At 40.9% G+C, this 25816-nt stretch overlaps 2 protein-coding genes across 3 annotated transcripts; both read left to right on the forward strand.

Annotated features, from left to right (window-relative positions):
* Nucleotides 1–2210: 2210 nt before the first annotated feature.
* Nucleotides 2211–16758, forward strand: LOC115058866 (adenylate cyclase type 4). 2 transcript variants are annotated; one of them, XM_029526413.1, is made up of 26 exons: nucleotides 2211–2448; nucleotides 3975–5076; nucleotides 5935–6132; nucleotides 6221–6382; nucleotides 6937–7086; nucleotides 7806–7960; nucleotides 8151–8262; nucleotides 8373–8500; nucleotides 9132–9290; nucleotides 9402–9561; nucleotides 9792–9968; nucleotides 10279–10313; nucleotides 10524–10577; nucleotides 10751–10814; nucleotides 10910–11007; nucleotides 11131–11215; nucleotides 11628–11765; nucleotides 11879–11956; nucleotides 12187–12365; nucleotides 13339–13423; nucleotides 13535–13693; nucleotides 14025–14171; nucleotides 14290–14397; nucleotides 14516–14630; nucleotides 14976–15100; nucleotides 15459–16758. In XM_029526413.1, the coding sequence occupies exons 2-26, from the start codon at nucleotides 4114–4116 to the stop codon at nucleotides 15591–15593; spliced, it is 3969 nt and encodes a 1322-aa protein (XP_029382273.1). In that variant the 5' UTR covers nucleotides 2211–2448; nucleotides 3975–4113; the 3' UTR covers nucleotides 15594–16758. The 2 variants fall into 2 exon arrangements, with proteins under 2 accessions (XP_029382273.1, XP_029382274.1); XM_029526414.1 differs by lacking the exon at nucleotides 2211–2448 and adding an exon at nucleotides 3530–3667.
* Nucleotides 16759–16935: 177 nt separating this feature from the next.
* Nucleotides 16936–25515, forward strand: cyld3 (cylindromatosis (turban tumor syndrome) 3). The gene is made up of 17 exons (XM_029526419.1): nucleotides 16936–17008; nucleotides 17240–17474; nucleotides 18231–18348; nucleotides 18854–19011; nucleotides 19494–20066; nucleotides 20656–20761; nucleotides 20915–21378; nucleotides 21502–21667; nucleotides 21812–21953; nucleotides 22347–22469; nucleotides 22662–22753; nucleotides 22857–22920; nucleotides 23220–23424; nucleotides 23526–23634; nucleotides 23777–23895; nucleotides 24088–24295; nucleotides 24377–25515. Exons 2-17 carry the CDS (start codon nucleotides 17301–17303, stop codon nucleotides 24559–24561), a joined length of 3006 nt encoding a protein of 1001 aa, XP_029382279.1. The 5' UTR covers nucleotides 16936–17008; nucleotides 17240–17300; the 3' UTR covers nucleotides 24562–25515.
* Nucleotides 25516–25816: the final 301 nt, after the last annotated feature.

Consider the following 25816-nt stretch of genomic DNA (forward strand, 5'->3'; position numbering starts at 1 on the left):
TTAAAAAATCGTATGCAACATATCCACAATGTCATTTATTGTTTTGTTTTTGTTTTTTTGGGACTTTTTGTTGTTTGTCCAGTGCACACAAACATAATTACACCGTATACGTTTCTATTTAAAGCAGAAAGGATGAGGATTATTTTGCAAAGAGTAGTTGTTTTCATAGACTTCACGGCAGTATTAAGTGACCTCTTTCTGAGAATAGAAACATATTTAACTGGTTAGATCAGTTATGGACAATAGGGACGACAGACAGCATATCTATTTTGGAAAGTCCCGCGCTAGACAGGTGTATCAAAGAAAATGAATGGAGATCAAATATTCAGCACATTTAATGACGTCTGATTCATGCTGAAGAGAGAGGCAGTGGGTGGTGGCTGCTCCATTGTACTGACGTGAGTTTAACACATTTTAATACTGTGTGATGGTGGACAAGTACAGTTACGTAACAGTCAGTGGTAACACAATACGGAAAAGTAAATATTGTGAGAGAGGAAAGAGCTTTATTGAAATCTTAGTCATTAGGCAAAGTTATCCTCATCTGGTCTTATTCCCCCAAAAAGCAGAACTGGAGGATGCAAATACATGAGAGTTACAAATTGGGAAATTACAAATGAAAAAGTATCATGTGTCCTGGAAAAGTTCCCAGCAGATACTGAGGCAGCTGCTTCATGTCTGTGTTTCTCGTAATATTTTGATTTGCATGTTGTCATATGTGGCTGGACTGTGTTAAGAGAGTCAGTTGGATTATATACTAGGTGTGGGCCACAGATGTTTTGGGGTCACAGCAAATACCACATTAGATTTGTGGTGGTCTCAGGTAAACTTATCTAAACAAAGAAGGAAGAAAAAAAAGCACAAGGGAACCTCTCTCAGATATGTGTTCTGCTGTTTTCTGTTTATCTTGTGTTTGCATAGAAATTTTGTTCTCTCAGACTGGCTGGTATTCTGTTGTTTACCCGATTATATCCGGATCATTCCCTTTGTTTTGTGTCCAATTGTATTTATAGATGTCATCCACTGAGAGCGAGCAAGCCTTTCATTATTGCTATGTCAGACAGTCACGGCACAGTGACATTCAAAACAGCTTGAAATTTAGAGTAAAACGCTGCAGTCACTGTGAAATAAACATCAATGTATGTACAATCTGTGAGATGATAAAAATCTACACGATCCAGCAGAAAAAGGATCTTGTGTAAACAGTGTGATTCACTTAGAAAAGGCCTTCAAAATAAGAGTCAAGAAGCATCTGCAGTTTTAAAGCATCCAGGAAGTCATGAAAAGGAAACCTTTTAAATGTGAACTTTCAACTATTGAACAAAGGAGAGAAATATTTTTCTTTTCCTTCCTCTATAAACCATAAACATAAGTCAGCAGTCTAATCATAAACATACATTCCCTCCAGATTTAAGTTTATTTCATATTTAATTTCAACCTGCAGCAGCATCATCTAAACCTCAGGACGGCTGTGTGTGTTTGCTTAACGTATTGGAGATATTACTAAACCAATGAAGCTGTTTGATCTAAAAAAAACCAAAAAAAAAAAAAAAACCCAAAACAAAACAGAACACTTTGATTTCCCTAATTTTGTAAGCAAAAATACCAAATGACTCCTCTTTTTGTGTGTTATGTTTCACTGACTCTTAACTGGAAGTTGATCTCACCACATGCTACTGTATATATCACTATATTATTGTGTTTATTATTATTCACTTTTCTTTGACTCATGCAGTTGCCATTTGATTTTGTCAACTTGAAACTCACACAGTTCAACACAACAGTCCAGTGGTTAACTTTTGTTGAATCATTCAATTCAACAATGTGTTTAGTTTGTGCTTCTGTAGAAACCTGCTCAAAATATATTGTAGGCTACTGAACAGAAGGCAATTCACAAAGCTGTGTAAAATACAAATACACACTGTGGAAGATGCAATCCAAAAGGTGACACAAAGCAACTACAGACACAAAAAAAAATGAATGAATGATAAATTTCATTAAACAACAATGAACTTTCACGGTTCCTCCATTATCTGCTTTATCTCCTCACTCATTCATGCTCCACCTTCATCCATCCATCCGTCTCTCCTCCTTTGTTTACCTCCATCTGTTCACACGTGCCCGCGCTCGTAGCCGCGCTCGCTCTCGCAAGGTGCACGCCCCCGCCCTCACCTGTCGCGCGGCGGCGGTTGGGCTCAGTAGCTCGCGCGTGGACGCCGCGCCGGCTCGAGCTCAAACTGTCGATTTGAGATTTCCTTCAGGACGAAATCACTAAAAAATCTCTAAAAGGAGAAAAATAAAACGCTTTTTGGAGGATTATTTGGGTTTTTTTAAAAACACATTAACACCGGAAAAGGTTTTTAAAAGAGCTTTTTTTTTTTTTTTTTTTTGACGACAGTCTGGAAGAGAAAGTTTGACTGGACAGACGACAGCGGTTAAAAAAATGAGGTAAGAAAAATCATTTTGAAAGAAAACTTTAAATTACTTTCAGTATTTTGGTATTTTTATGTCCTAAATCGGTGGTTTGAAGCAATAAGTATTGCAAACTGTAATTCATCCATCTTTAAAATATTATTTATATTTAGATCAATATCTGATCATGACTGTGTCTTCTGTTAGTTTTGTTAGTGAAAGCATCTGGTAAAACTAATTTAATTGGCCATAAATTGGAGCTAAAAAAAAACCCAAACTGATTTCATTTTAATTAGGATCATTGTCTTATTTGGTGGATTAATTCATCAGTCAACATGAGATTATATTTTCAAGCACACATGAAAGTGAATGTGTTTAATCTGTTAGTTTGAGGACGACTGATTGGTAGTTTTTACTGATTTCTGCCATCTTACTGAGGGAAACATGCAGATTTTAAAACATCTTCATCAGTTATAGTTGTTAAGATTAGCTCTGGTAACATAGATTAAATGAACCATTGTATTTTTTTTTTTTTTTTTTTGGGGTCTTTCTCTCTTTAAGCAAGATGCACTCAAACAATACTAGGCTCTTTGTTTGATTTTGGTTTAAAAAGGTCTGTGTTACGTTTGGAAAACCCCTCTTCCAGTGACAGAACAGAGTAGTGAAACCAGCAGACAGGGAAAAAGGACACCGGTGCAAGAACAATAAACGTACTGTCAAAGTGTGACACCGAGCAGCAGAAGTGTTTTGGCCTCGCTAAGTCACAGTATCTTCCATGTAAGAAACCTGATTGATGCTATTTCATTTAAAAGAGTGTCGCAGGTAAATCACTGTTTATAAATTACTGTTAATTACTGTAACCTTGCTACTGAATCAGATCTTTACCCGAATCAGATAAGAAATGAATCCTCAAATTAGTGGTGACATTTGAGCAGGTTGGGTGTGAGGAAGATACAGTTATATTTTCCACACTGATAGGGTACAGTGTGTACAGTATGAGACAGAGATGACAGGGAAGACGAACCAAAGGTGGAGAAACAACTGTGTGTAGGTGGTGACAGGAAATTTTCTTCAACACGCAGTGGGCGTGTAGCTGGCATTTCATTCCAGTACACATCTGAACAGTGTCTGCGTACCTTGGACGTGAAAGCGCATTGTTGGGGAGCAGCCTGCAGCTAGACTAACAAGTTTTTTTGCCTTATGGAGAAATTACAAAAGAATTTTTGTCATTAATGGGCGTTCAAAACATGTGCAGGTATGTTTCTCTTGAACTAGATTATTGGATGAGAGCGAAAACATTAAATGTTAAGCAGTGAAAATGATTTTGAAACAATGAACCCTAACCCAACTGTAATTTCTGTGCATCTATGCATCATGGATCAGCGCTTACTAAGGCAGATTATGCAGCAATCTTTGTGTAACCTCTGTCTGAAATAATCTTCATCGCCATAATTCATTGTGATAACTTTTTTGTTTTGAGATTTCACTCAAAACGAGGGGTTTCTGGAAATAGACAAATAATTTTTTTATATGTTTTTTTGTTTGTTTAAATTCTGACACAGACTGAGGCCGAAGGTCCCTGCTTCGGTGCAAAAAGCACCTGCCAAGGAAGTGAGGAGAAAATAAACACTGTTTTTGTGTGTGTTCATCATGGAGACAAGCTCACAGGAAGACAGACAAGCAAAGTGACAGATCGATCAGATGGCAAGACCCCCCACACTCACTCAGGTCACTATGTCTGCAAAATCTCCCACTTTTCAGGATCAGATGGGGCCTGGAGAAGAAGCATCACAAGGGATTTTAGTGCCGGACATTGTGGTTGAAAGAGATGAAGAAGGAGGAAATATGATGGAGCTAGATGAACTCGGCAAAACCACAGATGGCGTAGAACAACCTGAACAAACCAGTGACCTTAACCCTTTGCAAAGAGAGGACAGCACAAAGAAAGAGAAGGATGTTACTGCACATGCAAACCATGTTACTGTTGGGAGCCATTCAGCCCTCAGTGAATCTCAGGACTCCATAGAAGTGGGTGTGGTGAAGACAGCTCAGGCGCCTGAACCTCTCCAGGTCAATCCAGTGATCCTACTGGCTATGGATCACGATGCCCAGATGAATTCATTGTGTGATAGGCTCCAAACAGACGCCTCATCTCACGCAAACAATTGCAGTGACTCAGACTACAGCAGCCTAAAGTCCAGCCCTGATTATGTTTGGACTAGTTTCAGCACTGACCTCTGTCATGAAGCGTTAGCTGACCTTGATGGTAACTCATTTGACAGGGCGAAACCCATCTCCCCTGTTAGTTTAACAAAATCCAGTTTGGACACTTCTCATCTTGACAGTAGCAAAACAGACCTGACGGTTCCACCAAAGGCAGAAAACTCAGTCAGCGGCAGTTCAGATGAATTCCAAAGCATGTCAGTCAAAGCCACACAAACAAGGAACAACATCAATGTCAACTTTGAAGAGGACGATGGAGATGAGGACAGACAAAGCTCCAAGTCCAGGCAGAGTGTGAAAGATCGGGTGTGTTGCTGCTACCAGACGACCCACAGGGCTTGTCTGCAGTGTGTGGAGGAGACACCGGCCATGCTGTCTGGGCTGCTGCTGTCTTTGGCCTTCTGTGTAGTCATCATTGTACTCATCCCCACAACGCATAGGGTGAGACAGAGAGAATGTGTCACTGTCTATTATTATCATTATATTTACTAGTTCCAGCCTCTCAGATGTGAGGACTTGTTTTAATCCATTTTAGATCTTTTAGTTGGTTTATTCAAGAAAATAATGAAGAGAAAGAAAGCTGCAACTGGAAGGTTTATGAATCTATGACTTGCTCAATTTATGAAATGGCAAAAAACCCCAAATTGACATTGTTACTTGTTTGACAATGATGTTTGTCAGAGAAAAGACCTCACACTGGGAACACAAAAATATACTGATTGGGTGTGGTCTGTACAAAACTATAAAAGGTATGTGTGCTCTTCATGGTGTCAGACGACGCGGAAGAAGAAGCCAAAAAAAAAAATAGTTCACTGTTGCATCAGTTGTTACTGCCAACGATTACAGTTTACTTTGTAGGGTTAAGGAAATGTTGCATCAAACCTGTTCTTCCAAAACACCAAAACATTCTGCACATGCTTCAAAGTGGGGAGTGCTCATTGCCTTCACCGCCCCCCCTTTTCCACCAAGAGTACATGTGAAAACAGGATGCATGTAGGTCACCTGCTTTAAATCTGGTTAAACTGGAGCTGCTGTTTGTAGTTGGATATTATTGGATTAAACATCAGTTACAGCAAAGTAAATAACAAACATTAAAGCTTTATCTGCTGATGTTTTCATCTTAAGATATTTATCTTTTGGGGGGTTGACTTAGTAGTTTCTTCCTTTGGGTAGTTTTTTTTTTAGGAGTGACTGAAATGCATCTATTCAGTGGCGGACATGATGTAGTATGCAGTACTGTCTTTAGTGAAATCGAGAAATGAAGGCGATAATAAATTAATCTTGGCCATCTCTGCACAGGACATGATTTTCCATGCAGGGGCTCTGGCGGTCTTGGGCGTGGTTCTCTGCCTGAGTACCATCCTGCTCGTCTGTCTGCCGTGGCTGGCCACGGTCAGACGTTGTGGAGGAGCCCTGGCCCTCTTTGTCTGGGGGACGCTGTACATTATTGCCATGGTCTTCATCTTCACTGGAGGACCTGTCACCGCATGGGAACAGGTCAGCATTATGCAAAAAGGAAGAAAGAAAGTTTTTTTTATTTTTTATTCGTTAACCGCTTTTTTCTCCTCCTCTCTTACTTTCTCAGGTGGCATTTTTCCTCTTTCTCTCTATAAGTGTCTACACAGTGCTGCCTCTCTCACTGGCCTGGGCCCTCATGGTTGGGATTGGGACGAGTGTTTCACACATCATCATCATCAGTGCTTACGTTTCTGTCAAAAGCCCAGAGACACCAAACCTGGCTGTGCAGGTGATGATTTTTATATTTTCAAATATTTAAAATCATTTCCAATTCCATGTAATTGTTTCTCATAAAATGGCTTTTTTTTGCACTTCCCACTTTATATAACTTAATGTAAATGTCACCTCGTTACTTTAACAATGCATAACTCTGTTTCCTTTTAGTTTCACCTTCCTCCTTTTCATAATATAACATCTTTCCTGCAATTAACAAAGTTCACTTTAGCAGTGCCGAGTTTATTATAGGTGTAAAAACACAATAGCTGCATCTAATAAGGCTGCAAATGTAAATATAGGAAAAAACCTGGAAATGACATGCCACTAACAAGATGTGTGTGCCTTTTGCATGTCTCAAAAAGCAGCATGGGTTAGTCTACACACCGCTGTTAGTGAATGGTTTGTGAGTACAGAGAACATACAGAGAAGTTTTGAGCCTTGTTATCGGTGTAAATATCATTGGTTCTCAGTTAACAGTAAAATACACTACAGATGCACACAAATCCAACATCATGTGTTTTCTAGTCATATTTCTGTTAGTGATCTCTGTTGTTATATCTTCCTCAGCTGGTGGCAAATGCAATCCTGTTTGTGTGTGTGAACTGTATTGGGATTTTCCACCTGTGGACGACAGAGCACGATCTCAGGATATCTAATCAGAAGAGAGAGGAGTTCAGTGCCATACGCTCCCAGAAGGAAATCAAGAAATATCAGCAGGTTAAAAATTTACCCTCAAACTTTTTAGGCAACATTTGGTTTAAATAATCAGTCTGTCCCTTCGTTCACAGAGAAGATTACTCACACTATTTTTATCTATTTATGTAAATTTTTTCCAGCTATTTCTTAGGCACACCATGGCTGTTTCACAATGAAACATAAGACAGTGGGCAGACCAAGAAATACCTTTTTAAAACAGGTGTAACATTTTATTTAATGTCTGTTTCTATTATAGTTCTAATATTTGAAAAAAACAAAACAAAAGATGCTTCTACATAGTGGAAACTTAATCCAGTTTTTCTTTGCACAGCTTTTTCAGTGACTTGAATTTAAGATCATTAAATGTAATTGTGGCCATTAACAGGCTCTTTACCTAGACAGCCCAGGCTTGGTTACTGTATGCTTTTCTGGCTATTAAGTCAATAAAGGTTTAATGATTGACCTGTCTCAAGCCCAGCGCCAATAGAATAGGTTAACTCAAATGGACACGTATTCACAGCAAGTAAACAAATAGATAAAACGTGGTCCAGTCAGTAAGCAAAGCATCGCTTCAAGTAGGCTTTGATGGCAGCCTGTTTCCTTTAAAGTCTAACAGTGAGCAGTTTATCACTTCTGTCACACCGTAAACCAATGCCCGAGCGTAACAGGTCTCAAAGCCTCATCACCCACCATCTTCACGGACATTTGAACCCCCGCCTTATCTGTTTCCTTGGCAACAGGAGCAGCTCCTCCTGTCAGTGTTGCCACTCTACATTGCAAGAGAGCTGAAAACGGAGGTGATAAAGAGGCTGTCCAAGCCTAAGAGCAGTACCGGGAATGAATCCCAGTTCCACAACTTTCACAGCCTCTACATACGAAAGCACAAAGACGTCAGGTGATCTCACCATTACATTGTTGATTGCAATTATGGAATTTCAAGATTAAAGCTGTAGTTGCACTGAGGCTTAAAATCATAATTTAACAATGTAAATATTACATGGGTTAAATAATTCCTCAGTAGAATTTTTTATGATTGTTTTCTAGTGATAATTTCATTGCCTAAATACGTGTGTGTGTTTGTGTAGCATCCTATATGCAGATATTGTTGGCTTCACAAAGCTGGCGAGCACCTGCTCTCCCGAGGAGCTGGTCGCCGTGCTCAACAAACTCTTTGGCAGATTCGACACCATTGCCAAGGTGAATGCATCTTCACATCTAACCCCGAAATGAGACCTTCATTCCTTCACAAATTTGTTTCTGACCCTCTGCTCTCCATCTCAACGCCCCATGTTTCATTCCATCTTTAGAAAAATGGCTGTCTTCGCATTAAGATCCTGGGTGACTGCTACTACTGTGTATCTGGTCTGCCTGACCCAATCCCCACTCACGCCAGGAACTGTGTTAAGATGGGGCTGGACATGTGCACTGCCATCAGGTTAGTTTATTTTAAGTCTAGAATGTGCTTGCAGTTTTTGCTCTATTTTCCTGATCTTATCTGAACCTGTTCTATCCCATTTCTCTCTTCTGTGTACTGATCAGACAGCTTTCTTTTGATGTGAGGTTTTTTTCCATCTGTATGAATAAAAGCTCCTCATTCCTCTTACTTTGCATCTAATTTTACTGAACCATGTATGACTTCCTCATTGGTCTCATGCCACTGTTATATCCCTTCTCTTTCCCCCTCGGCCAAAACCACAAAGTTACAGAATTAGGAAGCAGTACGATGTGTGCATTGTGTGCAACAGTTTCAGAGGCCTCACTGTGTTTTCTGTCATGGGAAACGCTGGAAGACAAACCAGAAACCTCTTCTGTGCATAAATGCGTAATATTACAATACTATCGTTTTCTATCAAACTGTGGCATCTGAGTTTGTTTATAGGTGGTTTCACAATAAGAGATGTTAAATATCTAAATATTAAGAGCAGTTTTACTCCTATGGCAGTTACTGCTATGTCTGCTACTCAGACTGGTGATATTGCAGTTATTCCATACTAACTTGGAGGGTGTCAGGGTGTCTGAATATTTCTACAAAACAAAAATAATTCTGTGTTTTTGGCTCCTTGCAGTAAACTGCGTGAGGCGACAGGTGTTGAAATCAGCATGAGGGTGGGCGTTCACACCGGCAACGTTCTCTCTGGTGTGATCGGTCTGCAGAAGTGGCAATATGACGTGTGGTCAGATGATGTAACGCTGGCCAACCACATGGAGTCAGGAGGTCTTCCTGGGTGAGTCTTAAAACTGCTCAGAGACAAATACGATATTCCTTCAGTTCATGATTTTATTTTATTTATTTTTTTTTATTGCTTTTAAATGTTTTTTATATTTTTTATTTTTAGACGAGTCCACATCACAGAAGAGACACTCAAACACTTGAATGGAGCATACGAAGTGGAGGATGGGGACGGAGGGAGCAGGAACCCTCTTCTTAAAGGCAGAAAAACATATCTGGTCATTGACCCTCACAAGCCGGAGAGCATCTCGAGGAGGCCTAAATTGGTTGGTGTACATGCAAAATTTTATTTGTATTGTATTTTCATATTTTTTTTTCCTGGCATTGACATATGAAAAACACATTTTAAACATATTTTAAAAAATCTAACAGATGTTCCTTTGATCCCAGAAATCTGCAAGTGCTCCTTAGCAAATACTAATTTCTAAATTGTTAGGATGTCACTTTAGATGAGCTACTCGTGCAAGAAAAGTTAAATTATCCGTCTTCCTTTCAGGGGAACTCTCTTGCTTCAGGCGAGAACAGGCAGCGGGCATCAGTCCGGATGTCTCAGTACCTGCAGTCCTGGAAGACCATTCACCCTTTTGCTGACTTAAGCAACCCTGATGCCACATCCTCCAAGAATCCAATCATCCAAGCCAATGTCGTCAGGAACCAGTCACTGCTTTATCCTGTATGTATTTCTTTCTTATTTTTCACACATGTTAAGGTGTGCATAAAGTAAAAGAAAAAGGCATATGAGTGGTCGTATAGAATACATAGATGCAACATATATTTATAAATCACTAATTTCTATTGTCTGTTTATGTACGTATATGTTTTTTTTTTCACAAGGACATGATTATTGTAATATTCTTTCATCAGAATAGGACACCACGTCCAATCCTTTGTGTCTCTAAGCTGTATTTTCTCATAAACTCTCTATTGTATATAGTAAAGAGGTATTGTTTGGTTTGTTGAATGTTTTTGTATATTTGTTTCAGGAGAGACCACCCTGCCCGAACAATAACACAGGCTTGTAAGTTCCGACAAATATTAAAAGTTAACTATCGGAAAAAATGTGCTTATTAACTGAAGTACAACAAGAACAATGAAAACACTATTTTCAAGGAAAACCACACATTTTGTCAAATTTTGTGTTGCAATTATTCAATTATATCTAGCATCTGCTGTGGATTAAGTTATGTCTCTTGTGTCTCACATTGTGTCTGTACTTGTTTTGTCACAGTTTGGTTGTGCCTAATGGTGCTCGGGGGTCACTGGACACACTAGACACTGCAGGGTGCGTTTTCATGTACATTTTGTTGTAAATTTCTTTCCCACCATTGTTACCAATAGATTTCACTGCTTGACCATTATTAGTACATTGTAGAAATTTCTTTCTTACTCCAGTAAATGTTTATTGTCATTGTGTGCTGGCCTAACAACCATTTCCGCTTCTTTTTTGTTATTCAGGAGGAGAGCGAAGAAGCTTAACTGTTTGACTCTGCTGTTTAATGACATCGTCCTGGAGAGACAGGTAACTCTTCAGTCTGAGGTCAGAGTACCAAACTTACGAACATACAATTAAACATACACAAGAAATGAAGTCATACGTGTTTATTTGTGTTGCAGTTCCGTCTGTCAGAGGTGAAGGGTTTGCATCATTCAATAAGCTGCATTGCTTTGGTTTTTGTCACTCTTTTTGCCGTCCAGATGCTTGTCTCTGAAAAGTGAGTAGCGTTTGGTCACATTCATTCATGCACCAGAATTTTACTTTCACACTTCTTCATACTTAATTCAGCAATAATTCCATTCAATGAAATAAGTAAATTATGAATGCCCTTTCCTGTTAGGAACTTTGAGTTGGCAGTGTCCTACAGTGCAACCTTCCCTGTACTCGTGCTGCTTCTTTCCATCGCTTTCACCGGATACTTAGAGGTAACTAAACGCTGGTGGCATGTTTGTATTGAGAGTAGTGGTGTGGTATGGGTAGGAAGTACACAATTTTCTATCAGCACGCAATCTTAGGCCAGCCCACAGATGGTCAGTGGCAGCTGACATTTAAAACAGGAACTGTTAAAAAGAACGTACAGTGAGGCAGAGAGATGAATTCAAGATGGTGAACAAATAGGTCGAAGTCTTTACTTAAAAGCACGATTGTTTCCTGCCCCCCTGGTAGTCATTTATTAGCCGTTGCTGTATCATAATTTGAAAATCAACTTCCTGAGACCTGAATATTTGTAATCATGGCAGTAAGCACAGATTTATGTATCTGCTGAATGGTGCTGCAGGCAGGAGGAGACGGTGGGCTTTAGTAATAAATGTGTTCGGATGTTTTTTCCTTTTTCAGAAGTGGCGCACCAAGATGCCTCTGGGTGTCCAGTGGATATCAGGACTGTCCCGTGGCGTGTCCACCAGGGTGGCACTGCGACTGTTCGTGGTCACTATCTGTGTGCTCATCACACTGCTTATGGCATTCCTCAATCTGGTATCTTCCTTTTTGTCTTAATTTGCCATCATGTCCTTTTTGTTTTGGTTCTTGTTCACCCAGCGTTGTTTTCTCATTTCTTTTCTCCGTTAATCACATTTTTTTAATTCCAGGTCTTCCTGCCAGGAAACAACTGTACTGTGATTGCAAATAGGACAGAGCTGGAGGGACTCAATCTCTACACTGTGCCTGTGAGGATATTTTAAGTATTTTCTAACCATGATTCCCCCTTTGTAAACAGTTTTACAATGTCTATGAAACACATACTGATGTACTTTTCTTAGTTCCAGAATCATTATTACATCTTGTGTTTTAGTTTTGAAGATACATCTTTTGCCAATACAGCAGTGAGTCTTGACACTGCTACATGTAAAACCTGCAAAAATAGCACATAATCCTACTTTTCACCTTTAACTTCCAGTACTATCTGTACTGCTGCCTGCTGGCCATGCTGGGAGTGATCGTGTTCATCCGGACGTCCTTGTCCCTGAAAGTACTGCTGCTCACCCTGGCTGTGGTGGTTTACCTGGCCCTCTTCCTTCATGTGTACGCCCCGAGGTCCCTCTGCCTCATCAACCTGCTGTACGACAACAACACAAAGTGAGTGATGCTGTCAACTCAGGGATTTTCATTTCTAAGGTGTCTGTTTGGATATTATTTCAAAAATGACACAGATGAGCTTTGATATGTAATGATGCCTTTTCGGACCAAAATAAAGATTCTGAATTCAACTGTTGACAAACTAAAAGTGAAGATGCTATCGCCATTTTGGTATTCTTTAAACATTTATATCATTTACTTAGGAAACTATTCAAAAAGTCAGTGGTTCTAACCTCTTAAATTTGGGATATTTGGGTATAATTTGGGTCTTTGTAAAATGTTAGGATTTGGGTTTGGACAAAGTAAGCAATTTTGACATTATAGCACTCATCAAAAAATGTAAGGCGAGCAAAATAGTAATACATGCAAGAGTAACAGAATTTACAAAACAGAAACCAAGCCAAGTGACAAAACAGTGTGTAAGGTATAATGTAGCAGCTTAACTGCTGTTGTTCCATTGTTTAGAATGTATTTTGGGACAGCCTGTCCAACCACTTATTCACTCTGCCACCGCATGACTCCATGCACCAAGCATTTCTGATAACATGCTGTTACAGATAATATGCGTGCACACGTGCAGGCATGAATATATATATCCTTATACTTTCCACACAGACTCCCAGTAATCCCTCTGGAGTTCACTTTCCATTCATCCACATTCATTCACCATTCCCTGCCGTCATCACAGCAGGCCCTGCTCAGCCAAGGTGTCAAATTCTCTGCCCTTTTTGTCTGCAACTCATCCGTCCAGATTGAGTCCTCTTCTGTAGTTTCAAATTACTATCATTTATTCAAGAACCTTCTGTGTACAGAGACCCATCTTGGGGCTCAGGCTCTATTGGCCGTAATGTGAGACACTCTTGTTTTAGGGTATTATATAACGGAAAAGGAAAAAAGATTGAAGTGGTGAGTCCAGATTATGTAGTAGTGTGTTTGGCTCTACATATGTGAATTGGCATGTGTTTCATTGCAGGCCGGGAGTGTTGAAGGACCCTCAAATCATGTCTGGAGTTTGGCTCGTCATCTTTTACATTGTAGGCCTCATTCTGGCCAGACAGGTCTGCATGTACAGTGTTTTTTTGTTATATTTTTACTGAATTTAAAACAAAATAACTTGTATCCAAATGTGTTCATATTTGTCATCGTCTTTCTATTTCCTTCACTCTCAGGATGAGCTCGGTTGCCGCGTAGATTTCCTGTTGGAGCGATGTTTCCGAATGGAAAGAGAGGAGATGGAGACCATGGAGAATGTCAACAAGCTCCTCCTCCAGAACGTCCTGCCGCTCCACGTCGCCTGCTTCTTCATTGGCAAAACTGTCCAGAACCAGGTAAATAAAACCAGTCACAGCAGGGTCGTACTGCTGATTTTTAGTCCACATCCTTGTTTTTCTGTCTGGTTGGTGTTTCAAATTAGAAACCACAGATTGTTGGAAAATTAACCGTTCCGTTACTGTAAAGAAGGTATCTTTTAATTTTATTAAGGAAAATTTGATGGTTTTCACTAGTTATACAGTTAAGAAACCTTTTTGAAGATTTATTAACAAACAATGGCTGGCTGAACAGGATTGTTCAGGATTGTTTTCTGGCGACATAATTCACGCACTCTAAATTATCTTTTGGAACAGAGCAATTAACTTTGCTTTAATATAACTCTTTCAGGATCTTTACAGTCAGTCATATGACTGTGTGTGTGTGATGTTCGCCTCGGTGCCTCAGTTCAAAGAGTTTTACAGCGAGAGCAGCGCCAACAGCGACGGTCTGGAGTGTTTGCGCTTCCTGAATGAGATCATAGCAGACTTTGATGAGGTATGAGAAATAAATATCCAATTGAATGCTGTCCCTGTCAACATCTCCAGGTCTGAACATTTTGTCTCTGACTACTCTTGCTTTTTCTATCTTTGTCTCACACCTGCCTCTCACGCAGCTTCTCTCCAAGCCCAAATTTTCCTCAGTGGAGAAAATTAAAACCATTGGCAGTACATATATGGCTGCTGCAGGCCTGACACACTCAGCTCGAGGAGATGATAGAAAGGTTAGCAACATTTGAACACCTTACTGACAAATGCCTCAACATGAACTGATCATTTTAAATGTACTCTGCTGGATCTATTGATGTGAATATGCTACATGTTCTCTGGCTCCCCCTACAGAACTATGACATGTCCTACAGTCATGTGCGTGCCATGGTGGAATTTGCAATTGCTCTGATGAGCAAACTGGAACTTATCAACACGCACTCTTTTAACAGCTTCAAACTCCGGATTGGTGAGTTCATAGAAAAAGAATGTACTTCAATCTTTAAAACAAAATGACCACAACATACTTTTGTGTCCTTCATCTATATCTACTTCTATAACTCAAAGAGTTGCTATAATTATAAGGTGTACATTTTAATTGTTAAAGGAAAGATTTTAATTGTATGATTATCCAATTATTTTGTCCTTCAGTGGTATTTATACACACTTCAAAGTGCATATGCATCATTTTAGTTTTTATATCATTTGTACCAATGAAAACAAAAAGCTTATTGGCCCATACCAGAAAAACACATTATATTTCTACTTTACATTATTTTCTGTTGATGCATCCCTCTCTATTTTTTACTTGCAGGAATAAACCACGGTCCAGTGATCGCAGGGGTGATTGGAGCTCATAAACCTCAGTATGACATCTGGGGGAACTCCGTCAATGTGGCCAGCAGAATGGATAGCACAGGAGTGCTGGACAAGATACAGGTCTGTTTAAAAAAAAAAAAAAAAGAGAGAGAGAGAAACATATAATAGATATAGATATGTATTTATATTTATGTTCATGTATATATTTATAGATGAATGAATCACAGAGATAGATATTCATCTATCTCCGTGATCAAGTTGGGGACTTTCTATCATGCCACATTTCCTGTCTGTAGACCTGCTGTCATCACTCGAACAAAGGCAAATTACTCAAATACACATTGGCAGCTTATTGCCAGTAAGATCAGAAGGTCAAAAACTCTGAACTTTATTTAAAAGGTTTGAACTTTTTGAAGCAGAAGTGGTTACATTCGTGGCTGAGTAGATAAACAAATTGTGACTCTCGTTCTGTTCCTAGGTGACGGAGGAGACGGCCAAGGTGGTGGAGAGTGTTGGATACAGCGTCACCCTCAGAGGAGTTGTCAATGTGAAGGGCAAAGGGGAGCTCACCACCTACTTTGTTAACACAGAACCATCGTCTCCGCAGTTCTGACCTCAATTGGACCGACAAACTTATCACTCAGACATGAGGGCTGTTGTTGCAACCAACAAGTGAACACAAGGACTTGAAAATGTTACTGTAGGTTAATCATGTCCATTAGCATTTGCACTGATTTGTTGCTGAAATGGAGATGGAGAAACGCTAAAATCATCCCGTTAATCATTTTCATCTACAGAAGAGCTGCCTTTGTCTTTTGGATGAGACATTAAATGAAATCCTGACCGGTTAAATGAAGACATGAGCCCGAAACTGGGAGCTGAAAGTAGAGAGCTTTCTACTTATGGACCATTCAGTGGCCGTCTATGTTAACGTATCTGAATCTGTACTGTCTGTGAATTATGTGGGCCAGTCGCTGTCACACACTGTTCCCAGTTTATGCTGAATCTGTAACATTGATGATATGTTACAGATTCATTTAATTCTGTTGTTTTATGGAGCAGCCTATTCCTCACATGTGGAAAATAGATAATTGCTATTTGTATCATTTACAGTAATTTAACTCCATTCTGTTTCCCAATATAATCATTTAGGTTTTAATTCATATTTTAAAACATGGGGGGCAGATTATGTGCTGCTGGTTCCCAATCCGTGACATGTGACGAGAGAAATCTGAAAGGAGAGGAGTTGTAGTTGGGAAATATGGGGAAAAAAAAAAAAAAATATATATATATATATATATATATATATATATATTGCCTGTCCCCCCCCCCCCCTGACAGTTTATCCCCCCACGCCCAAAGAAAATAAAATAATTCTAATGTATCAAGCTGAAGAGGGAAAATCACTCCTGTTATATAATTGGCATTATTAAAATTAAAAATATGTGCATGTAATGTGTAATAGAAGTATCTTCATTTTGCCTTATAGTGTGAAACCAGAAACGGCTGGGAAGTCATTTTTCATGTACCACTGAAGTAAACTGACATTAATGATGCTGTAACACGTCTGCAGCAGCAGTGATGATATGTTGAGCCATGAAATGGCAGAAAATGCACATTTGACATTGCACTTTTTAATTTGGTGTATTTACTTTCAGAAGGACTGTACACAGAATATTTCTCTTTTCTTGTTCAGTATATGAAGTGTGACTGTACAAAGAGTCCATGATTTTTGGGAAATATTTTTCTACTTTATTTATGAACGAATAAATCTAATAAAAAATTAAATAAAAACCGCTCGGGTCTTTTTGGCCTTTAAAGAACTACGGAATTTCCCCCCTCTCCTGGAAACGCCCACAATCGCTCCGATTGGCTGAGGCTCCTCCCCCGCAGAACTTCTCTCGCTCCCTATTGGCTCCCTGCGGTGTCAGTCAACCTGCTTCCTGCTTCTCGGTGCGGGTTGTTGTTGAGTCGTTTTTTTAAAAAGTGGAGAGAGGAGACATTTAACTGCCGGAGTCCGACACGTTGGTGAGTTTAACGCCTGCTGTGTGCGGGAAAGTTACCTCCGAGCTTCATTCTCTGTTACATTAGTACATTTTTTCAGTAAATGGCAGAGAAAACAGTCCGGAAGAAGACGGTTTTAATTACCTGCCGTTACCCTCATTGGAGGTGAACTGACTTCTCTCTTCTCGTTTTAACTCCTAAACAACTTTCTTTTTTATTTTTTAATTCTTCTTCTTGTTTTTTTTTTTTTAACAGATAAAATAATGGTTGATAATCCTCACGCGGAGCCGGCACATAAAGTAAAGACACCGTGAACATGTCGGGGGCTCACGAGCAGATCCCGAAGCGCCGCCCCCCCCAAAAAATGTTCTTGAGCTCGACCGACGTGAAGGTGCAGGACCAGCTGGAAGGAACCATTCGGCTGCTGCGGGGGTACATGTGCCAGGAGCAGGATGTGAGCCGGAGCAGAGGGGACAGCCTTTGGGTCAAAGTAAGGACATCTCTACATCTGACTAAAGTCTGACTCTACGGCTTTTATTACATTCCTTTAGGGCCACTTTGGGCTTATCACAAATTTCATATAGGAAAAATAAATAAAAAGCAGCAACATTCACATTATAATGTCAATAATGAGAATAGAACAATGAAGTGTAATGGTATCACATTTTCAGATGTTTACCAAATTGTACTCACATACTTATACAGGACTTCAGTAATTTTTGTCATGCTGTGTTGCTCTTGCATTTATAATTAAAACATTTGATCTAAATATCAGTTATTTTGACAATATAATTTCAGATATGTTCATTAATGCCACTGAAATGTATTTCATCTTGGCTGAAGTGCATCATCACTTAACCCACTTCACCCAAAGTTTATGTTACTGACTCAACATCAGATAAGTCATCATGAGCAACAATTTGATGGCAGAAGTTGTCTATCTGGCCTTTGTTGCCATGTTGAGGATGGAAAGGAGAATGTATCACAACTGAAATCTTAAAAATTGTTCTCTTGTGGAATCTCCTTTAATTAGTATTTGAACCTAACTTGGGTGGCCCATTCCTCGTGCTCACCCATCCAAATTCAGGTCTCCTATTATGGCTCAGGGCTGAAGCTCAGATGAAAGTTTCCGTTCCATGATACCTTGTTCAAAATAGTGGACATGCTTGGAACAAATATGACTCGTATTCAGTTGCCTCTCTCCCCTTTCATACCCACCACTAACATTTTCTTTGTTTTCCCACAGGTCTTAGACACTGGTGCCATGGTCAAATTAGAAAAGAAGTTCCTGCTCGAAGTCCCCAGTGACCTCAGCGGCCTTTTGGAGCCTGTATCTGATCTGGATACTCGCCTGAAGCTTTTAAGTAATGCACTAATATTTGTCAAAGTGGCATTACACTATGCAGACTAGAGTGGTAAATATTATGAAAGTAGCAGCTGTTGGAGCAGCACCTCACATAAGATGGCATATAAAGCAGGGTCTGCTTTTCAAAATAAGGGCCACTGCTCAACTGCATTTCGAATTGGGAACAAGATCTCTTTGATAGTGTGTGCGTCTCAATGCAGTCTTTAATTATGGGTCGTTCAAGTGGAAAATGGGAAGTAGAGCCAGATCCCTTTTGTTTTTGTCTTCTCTGGCTGGTGGTTTACTGAAAATGGCTCCAAGAATGGCTGATTTATTGCTCAAAACCGGCAGCACACAGTAATGGATTCTTACAAACAGTACACAACTTCTCTGTTGCCTTCCTTTATTTAAATATTTATTACCAAAATGTTTCCATCAAACATTAATCAGCTGTCATTACCTTCTGCCTGTTTCTTCCCTAGATGAGTAAAATTTTCATTGTTTTATTGTTTTGTGTTTTTCAGGCAACCCCAGGAAGCTGCAACAGCTGGCTTCTTTGCCCATCGGTACCCCTCTGTGGGTCCAGATAGGTCAACAGGGCGGGTTGGCTGAGGCAGAGCTGAAATACGTCGGGCCACTAACCAGAGGGAGCAGTCAGGTGTATTTTGGGGTACAACTCAAGGTCTGTTGGTAGTATGATTGGATTTTATCTTATCAGATTATTGACCTTAATTACAATAATAAAATCTTTAGAGCAGTTCAGTTGGTACATTGATCATCAGAATTAATACAGAGTTGGTTGTAGTGATGGACCTGCAGTGACTCATCAGTCAACTCTGCAGCTGCTTTCAGCTTCACAATGAGCTAATTTGGTTAATTCTTTTGGGTTTTCCGGTTGACAGCTGCACCATTTCCCCTGCATCTTGGTCTCTTGAGTGTTGTTTCTAACTTCAGCACACATCTGTACACAATGAGCAGTCAGTTGGTAAACACAGCAGCGACACATAGCAGCTTAAGTATTTCCCCTAGTAGTTGGTCTAGTTAAAACTAGAGTGACAATGTTTGCGTAGCAGACTCTACATGATCACACCAAGCCTTTAAGTGATGCCTCTAACTGGTTATTAAAATCTAATTCTCTCTTTTCCTTTGTTGTCGCTGCCTCAGGGCTCTGCAGTGGGTAAAGGAATCAGCAATGGGTCCTATAGGAGTCACCGGCTCTTCGTCTGCCCAGACGCCTGCGCCCTTTTTCTCCCAGCCAGTGAAATCAGGCTACGCAACTGGTCTAGAAACCCTTCTGATGCACAAAGGCGAGACAACCACCACAACAGCAACAGCAACAGTCACCCCAGCAAAGGGGACCATAGCAACAACCACCGGCCATTTTATCGTCAACAGCAGCAGCAACAACAACAACAACAACAACAACACCAACAGCAGCAGCAGCAGCAGCAACGACAACAGCCACAACAGCAGCAGCACCATAGTCATCACATTAGTTTCCATAAGCATCATCCAAGCAGCCCTCAGAATTTGGGCCTCATGTCTCGGACAGCAGACTCAGCGCCCATGGCCACTCAAAACCAGATCCAGGACCGAACTCCCCTGTCGCCTCCAGCATTCAGTGTTGGCCAGCGTGTGTGCTTTCCCTTTGATGACACTGTTTACAGTGGGGAGGTGCGCTTCTGTGGCCCCCTACCCGGCCGGTCCTCATCAGGGATGTATGTCGGCATTCTGATGGTCAGTATGACACATAAAACTGGGACTGCAGGAAAATAGGGTTGTGTGTGTTCTCTTTCTGTAGTAGGCATTTTGGTACAACACTGGACGTGGAGGAAACACATTCCTTCGTCTGATGGTGGAAAAAAAGTAAACTTCCCAAAACTTATTCTGGTGCATTGCAGAAGTCCAGGCTCACAAATTATTTTTATATTTTTAGTTTGACTGTATTTTCACCTTAAACTAGAGGAAAAAGGAAGACAGATGTGGCTGGAGAGGTCAAGAAGCATCTGAACTATCTAACCACTCATTAAAAGCACATACAGACAAGTTGTAGATACAGTTGTCCAGTGGGGTTAAAATAAGAGAATGTTTTTGCTTAACATGTAGCAGAATTCATATACATTTTCTGCAAAAGCTGCCAGCTAGTCTTACTTTGCATGTTAACTGGACGTCACAGTCACCAGGTGTCACCACAGATTGTCTGCATTTAATACTATGCTTTTTTTTTTTTCTTTTTTTCTTTTTTTTTTCTTTTTTAAGTCTAATTACTACTTTTGGTGTATCAGTTGCACCAACGTCAGTCTGTTGTTTTGTGTTTCACTCACAGGACGATCCCTTTGGTGACTGGGACGGCCATTACAAAGAGGAGAAGCTCTGCAACATTCCATCACCAGAGTACGGAGTACTTCTGTCTGCTTCCAAGGTTTCCTCAGGTATGGAAACAGACTCAAACTCAGGTTAGGTATTAGCTGACACTTTTATTCAAAGTCCTTTATAATACGATATATGCACATTTGGCTGTAAATTTTGTGTAAACAAAATAGAGAAAAACTTTAGTTTTCTCTCCTTCACTTCTTTTCCCTTAGAAACAAAATCCCACCGTCACAATCCATCTCAAATGCCCAAATTCATCCTGAAGACAGTTCCACCTCCTGTCACTAAACCAGGCCCCACGTCACCATCTGCCTCAGCCCCAAAGGTCGCCTTGATACCCCCACCCAAACAAGTTCCTAAAGCCCCCCCACTGCCACCACCCAAACCCACCCAGAAACCCCTGCCTGCTCTGCCCGTCCCTCCTCCGAAGCACCGCAGTCCAACATCGCCCACTGCTGCAGAGCAACCACAACACACCAACGGCATGCACAGCCCTCCCTCCCCACTGAGGTCTCCAGATTTCCACGGAGCCACGGAGGAGAACGGAGAGGTGGGACTGGAGGGCAAGCTGGAGGTGGGCTCGATGGTTGAAGTGAATGATCCTCCGATTTTTGGAGTCATTTGCTGGATTGGACGGATCAACGGGATTTCTGAACCAGTGGCAGGAATAGAGCTGGTGAGGTTAAGTGCTGTGTTCAAATGTGCTCTAGTCCCAAGTGTTGTTTCTTTAGAGGTTGTGACCAATTGAACAGCCTGATCAAACAAACCTGCTGTGTGTGTGTGTGTGTGTGTGCACCAGGATCAGGAGCTGTCTGCAGGAACAGACGGCAGTTATCTTGGTGAACGGCACTTCCGCTGTCCGGCCAACAAGGGGCTGTTCGTCAAGCTTCGTAACTGTAGGAGGGACTCCAGGTTCCCCGCACCTGAGATGCCTGTCAATCAAGTGGAGCGGTGCAACTCAATAGGTAGGGAAGCCCGATTGTAGTGTCTGACATCAGTGGGTTTGTGAAGGGATCCCCCTGCCCTCATTACGAGGCGACCCGGTGGAAGAAGCAGGCAGCAGGTAGTTGTCCTGTGATGTTAAACACTGTCCTCTGTGTCCCTCCCAGCCTTTGCAGAGTGGGGCAGTGAGCGGGTGGAGGAGCACACCCCCCCTTTGGAGGGAGACGAGGCCAGAGAGCTCTACCAGGGCTGGAAGAGAGGCATCCAAGGTCACCTCAACTCCTGCTACCTGGACGCTACGCTGTTCAGGTAACATCTGGAAATGTCTCCTCATAAAGTTCATAAACAGCTTAGAGCACAGCCCCAACCACTGAGCGCTGAGGAGCCATTTGTGATTTGTTATCGCTACATAACCAACTTCAGGATTAGCAGCTGTTTAAGCTTGTCAGGAACAAGCTTGTGTTTACAAGACAAAATGTTATAATACAACACATCGTCTGAGCAGTGGAGACACTGCAGTGGTTCATAGGGGGACAACGATGAGACAGTGCAATGCAGCTTGAGGCTTGCTGGTTAGCTAACACCAGTAGAAGAAAATAAATGTTAAATATAAAAGTAGAATGAGAGTTGCTTTCAACCACTGTGGCAAGAAAAAGGAAGTTTGGTGTTGAGTGTTTTATAAATGTGTCTCTCTTTCTTTAGTCTGTTCTCCTGCTGTAGTTCAGCTGACTGGGTGTTGTTCTGGCCATCTGACCGGCATGCTGACCAAAACTCCAGTCAGGCTCAAGACCTGCTGCGCTGTGAGATAGTGAACCCCCTTCGAAGGTCTGTAAATGTGTTAACGTGAGCTACATGAGGGGATTTTTGTTTTGGTGTGACAATGACAACATAACATACTGTAGTTTCCCATCCTGTTTGATCTCTTTGATGTCTTTTAACTTGTAACTGGTCCTTGTTTGCAGGTTTTAACACACAATTATTTTTCCCTGAACTGTTTGTGCACCGGTGTGTTTCCAGGTATGGCTACGTATGTGCCAGTAAGACCATGAATCTGAGGCGACTGCTGGAGGCTGTAAACAGTGACACAGGCTTCACCAACCAGGAGAAAGGTCTGTGTTCTCCTGTAGTCCTCCATCAGTTCCCTGCAGCTGCACAGTGTTTCATTGTTTGGACTAAGAAATGCTGGCCTGCTGCTCTTGTTTTGTCTGTCAGATCCTGAAGAGTTCCTCAACAAGCTTTTCCAGCTCCTCAGAGTCGAGCCACTCCTCAAAATCAGGTTTGGTCACACTGTCCTATTTTACATTATTACTTGTTCCTGCAACCAGTTGCGTACACAAATAAACAATTTTAAATTTTTTGCTTCTGAAGTAAAAAGTCACACAGACTACAACATTGCATTTGACAGATTTAAACAACTAATAAATTCACAAGTATGCAGAGTCAGATTATAGTTCCATTTTGGTTTTAAAGAAGATCAACAGAATAAAAAAATCACTTTGATCTGATCAGAGTGATTTTGTGTCTGATTGAAGAAAGTTTCCTCTCTCAGTGACACCAACTCCTCTTCTCTACCAGATCGATGACACAGCAGCCTCAGGAGTGTCACCTCTACCAGCTCTTCCCACCCGCCCTTCCCTCAACTCCCTCCTCACCCGTACCCAGCTCACCCATCAATTCCCCCATCACTGTCTCCTCGCCATCGGCCGATCGGATGAGAGTCGCCAGCGTGCAGGCACTGCTGGAGTCCTCTTTCCTCCACGCCGGCCTCAAGTTTGTTGAGGTAACAGAAACGCACTGCAGATGTCAGAGTGGGAGAATTTATGGGTCTCAAAGAAACAGAAAACATGACATGATAAATTTGGGTGCTTGTCACCTCTTCAGGCTCCCTCCTGCCTCTTGCTACTCATGCCCAGATTTGGGAAGGACTTCAAAATGTTTGACGCCATCTTGCCCACCCTCAGCCTGGACATCACAGACCTGCTGGATGACAGTAAGAACAACTTATGGAACCTGTCAATATCGAAGCATTTTTTTTATTTTTTTTTCAGGTCTATTTTCAGTTGCTTTAGTCTGAATTATTATAATTTATGAGTTTAAATCTGTTGAGGTGCTCCTTAAATCTTTGTCTGTAGCTCTGAGGCAGTGCAGCATCTGTCAGGCTGTGGCTGAGTGGGAGTGTCTGCAGTGTTATGAAGATCTAGACATCACTCCCGGTCGTCTCAAACAGTACTGCCCCACCTGCAACACACAGGTAGCCACTTCTTACTTTGGACCTGAGACTACTTTGTAACCACATGAGAAGGTGTGAGAAAAGAGAAGGAAATGTCTGGATACATTTTTCAAGTTCACAGCAGCCCAATTCTTTTTATCCGTAACCTTTTTCCTTTTTAACTTTGTTTTGATGTATTGATTAAAAAGTTTCGTACCATCTGCTGATTATCAGGTCCACAGTCACAGGAAACGGACTTCTCACAGCCCGGTGAAGGTTCGTGTCCCCAAAGGGGAATGGACCCGCCCTCTGCCCTGCACTCGCCAACGGATGTCTCTGTTTGCTGTGACGTGCATCAAGACCAGTCATTACGTGAGCTTCATCAAACATGGGCCGCTCCCCACCGACTGGCTGTTTTTTGACAGTATGGCAGACCGGGAAGGTGAGAGCACTTAAGTTACAGAATCAAACATAACACAAGTACAAAAAAAGGGCTCCTGTTTCATTGTGCGCTCTCACCCAGGTGGCGAAAATGGCTTCAACATCCCACGGGTGAAGGCGTGTCCTGAGGTGGGTCGCTACCTCAGCCTCTCGGAGGACGAGCTGAGCAGAGTTGACACCGCCTCATTACAGGAGGCCGCCCGCCGTTTGCTCTGTGACTCATACATGTGTCTGTACCACAGTCCTGAACTGAGCCTGTACAAGTGATGTGGACAGACAACACAGACACACACACACACACACCCTCTTCATGCTCAACAGCTGACCCAGACATGTTGTCCTCAGGATCTCAGTCTTGTCACTGTCAGAAAATCTTTGCACTCGCACATTCCTCTTGTTTATGAGATTAACAAAAATCTGTCGCGTTTTCTACTTCATCTGGTAGAATATGAAACATTCCTAGAGCCAGTGAACACAGAATGTATTCAGCTCCTCAGGGCCTGTTTACACTTAGAAAGATATTTTATCTCAGGTGGTCAAACTAGTCTGTTCCTCGTACATGCAACTGTTGAATTAATGTCAGTGTCCAAGTTTCTGGAAAATAAATACAATCCCAGTTCTTTGGTTAGTAATAACACATTGCACATGGATGATTTGTACGTGTTGAAACCACTTATATTACCTGCTGCTTGCATTATTTTGTATTTACAAAACTACTTCTGTCTTAATATTTCTCTGTTGTGCAAAAAGAGAAAGGAAATGTAACATTTCTGCATAGAAAATGGTCCTCAGATTATTTAGTCTTTGAGGAACACATTAATTTAAGACTATGGAGTATTATGTTTTCACCAAATCAAATCCTGTGGTGATGCTGAAACAACTAATGAGCTCTAGGCTAAATATGTAACTGCTGTCAAACAGTGACGAAACAATGGGATCACTGTTGTTAAAGGTTTGACGTTTATGCCTGAGTATACCTGTGCCTTAACAATGCTCACTGTAGAGAGCCACTGCGCCTTTAACACACAATCACTTTAAGATTCAATTTGCACTGCTTCATTTACATGTCAGTGAGTAATGATAACTCTTCCCTAAACTGACGTAAAGATTGCACAAAATATATATATATATATTTTTTTTTTTGTTTATGGGATGTTTACTGTAAAACAGCTGAACAAGGATACAACAATGATAATGTCCCAGGTAATAAAAGATTTCATACTCTTATACTTCGTTTGCCCATCTGTTGTTGTCTTTTATTTTTTAGGTAGCTTATGTTTTTTTTTTTCTTGTATTTAATTTAATTCATGTAGATATTAAATATCTCAAAAGGAGGTAATTAAATCCACATCAGAGCAAATAAAAATGATAAATAAAAATAATTACATTAAGTCAAAATAAAAGGTCGTAGTTTTTGTTTTTCTGAAAAAAAAAGTCTAATTTAAATTAGTTTTAAATTATTTAAATACTCGAGAATCCATAAAGGCTTTGAGAGGTTTTTTTTTTTAAGCGTGACGCAATC

This window comes from Echeneis naucrates, chromosome 18 (assembly GCF_900963305.1).
Source record: "Echeneis naucrates chromosome 18, fEcheNa1.1, whole genome shotgun sequence".
Taxonomy (NCBI): domain Eukaryota; kingdom Metazoa; phylum Chordata; class Actinopteri; order Carangiformes; family Echeneidae; genus Echeneis; species Echeneis naucrates.

What these genes read in the sequence shown, in the direction of transcription:
- LOC115058866 (XM_029526413.1), top strand. Translation starts at nt 4,114, where the DNA reads ATGGCAAGACCCCCCACACTCACTCAGGTCACTATGTCTGCAAAATCT. An exon ending in ACCAGTCACTGCTTTATCCT is followed by an intron (nt 9,969 to 10,278) that starts GTATGTATTTCT and finishes TATTTGTTTCAG; the next exon opens with GAGAGACCACCCTGCCCGAA. An exon ending in CTTTCACCGGATACTTAGAG is followed by an intron (nt 11,216 to 11,627) that starts GTAACTAAACGC and finishes TTCCTTTTTCAG; the next exon opens with AAGTGGCGCACCAAGATGCC.
- cyld3 (XM_029526419.1), top strand. Translation starts at nt 17,301, where the DNA reads ATGTCGGGGGCTCACGAGCAGATCCCGAAGCGCCGCCCCCCCCAAAAA. An exon ending in GGGACAGCCTTTGGGTCAAA is followed by an intron (nt 17,475 to 18,230) that starts GTAAGGACATCT and finishes GTTTTCCCACAG; the next exon opens with GTCTTAGACACTGGTGCCAT. An exon ending in CAGTGGCAGGAATAGAGCTG is followed by an intron (nt 21,379 to 21,501) that starts GTGAGGTTAAGT and finishes TGTGTGCACCAG; the next exon opens with GATCAGGAGCTGTCTGCAGG.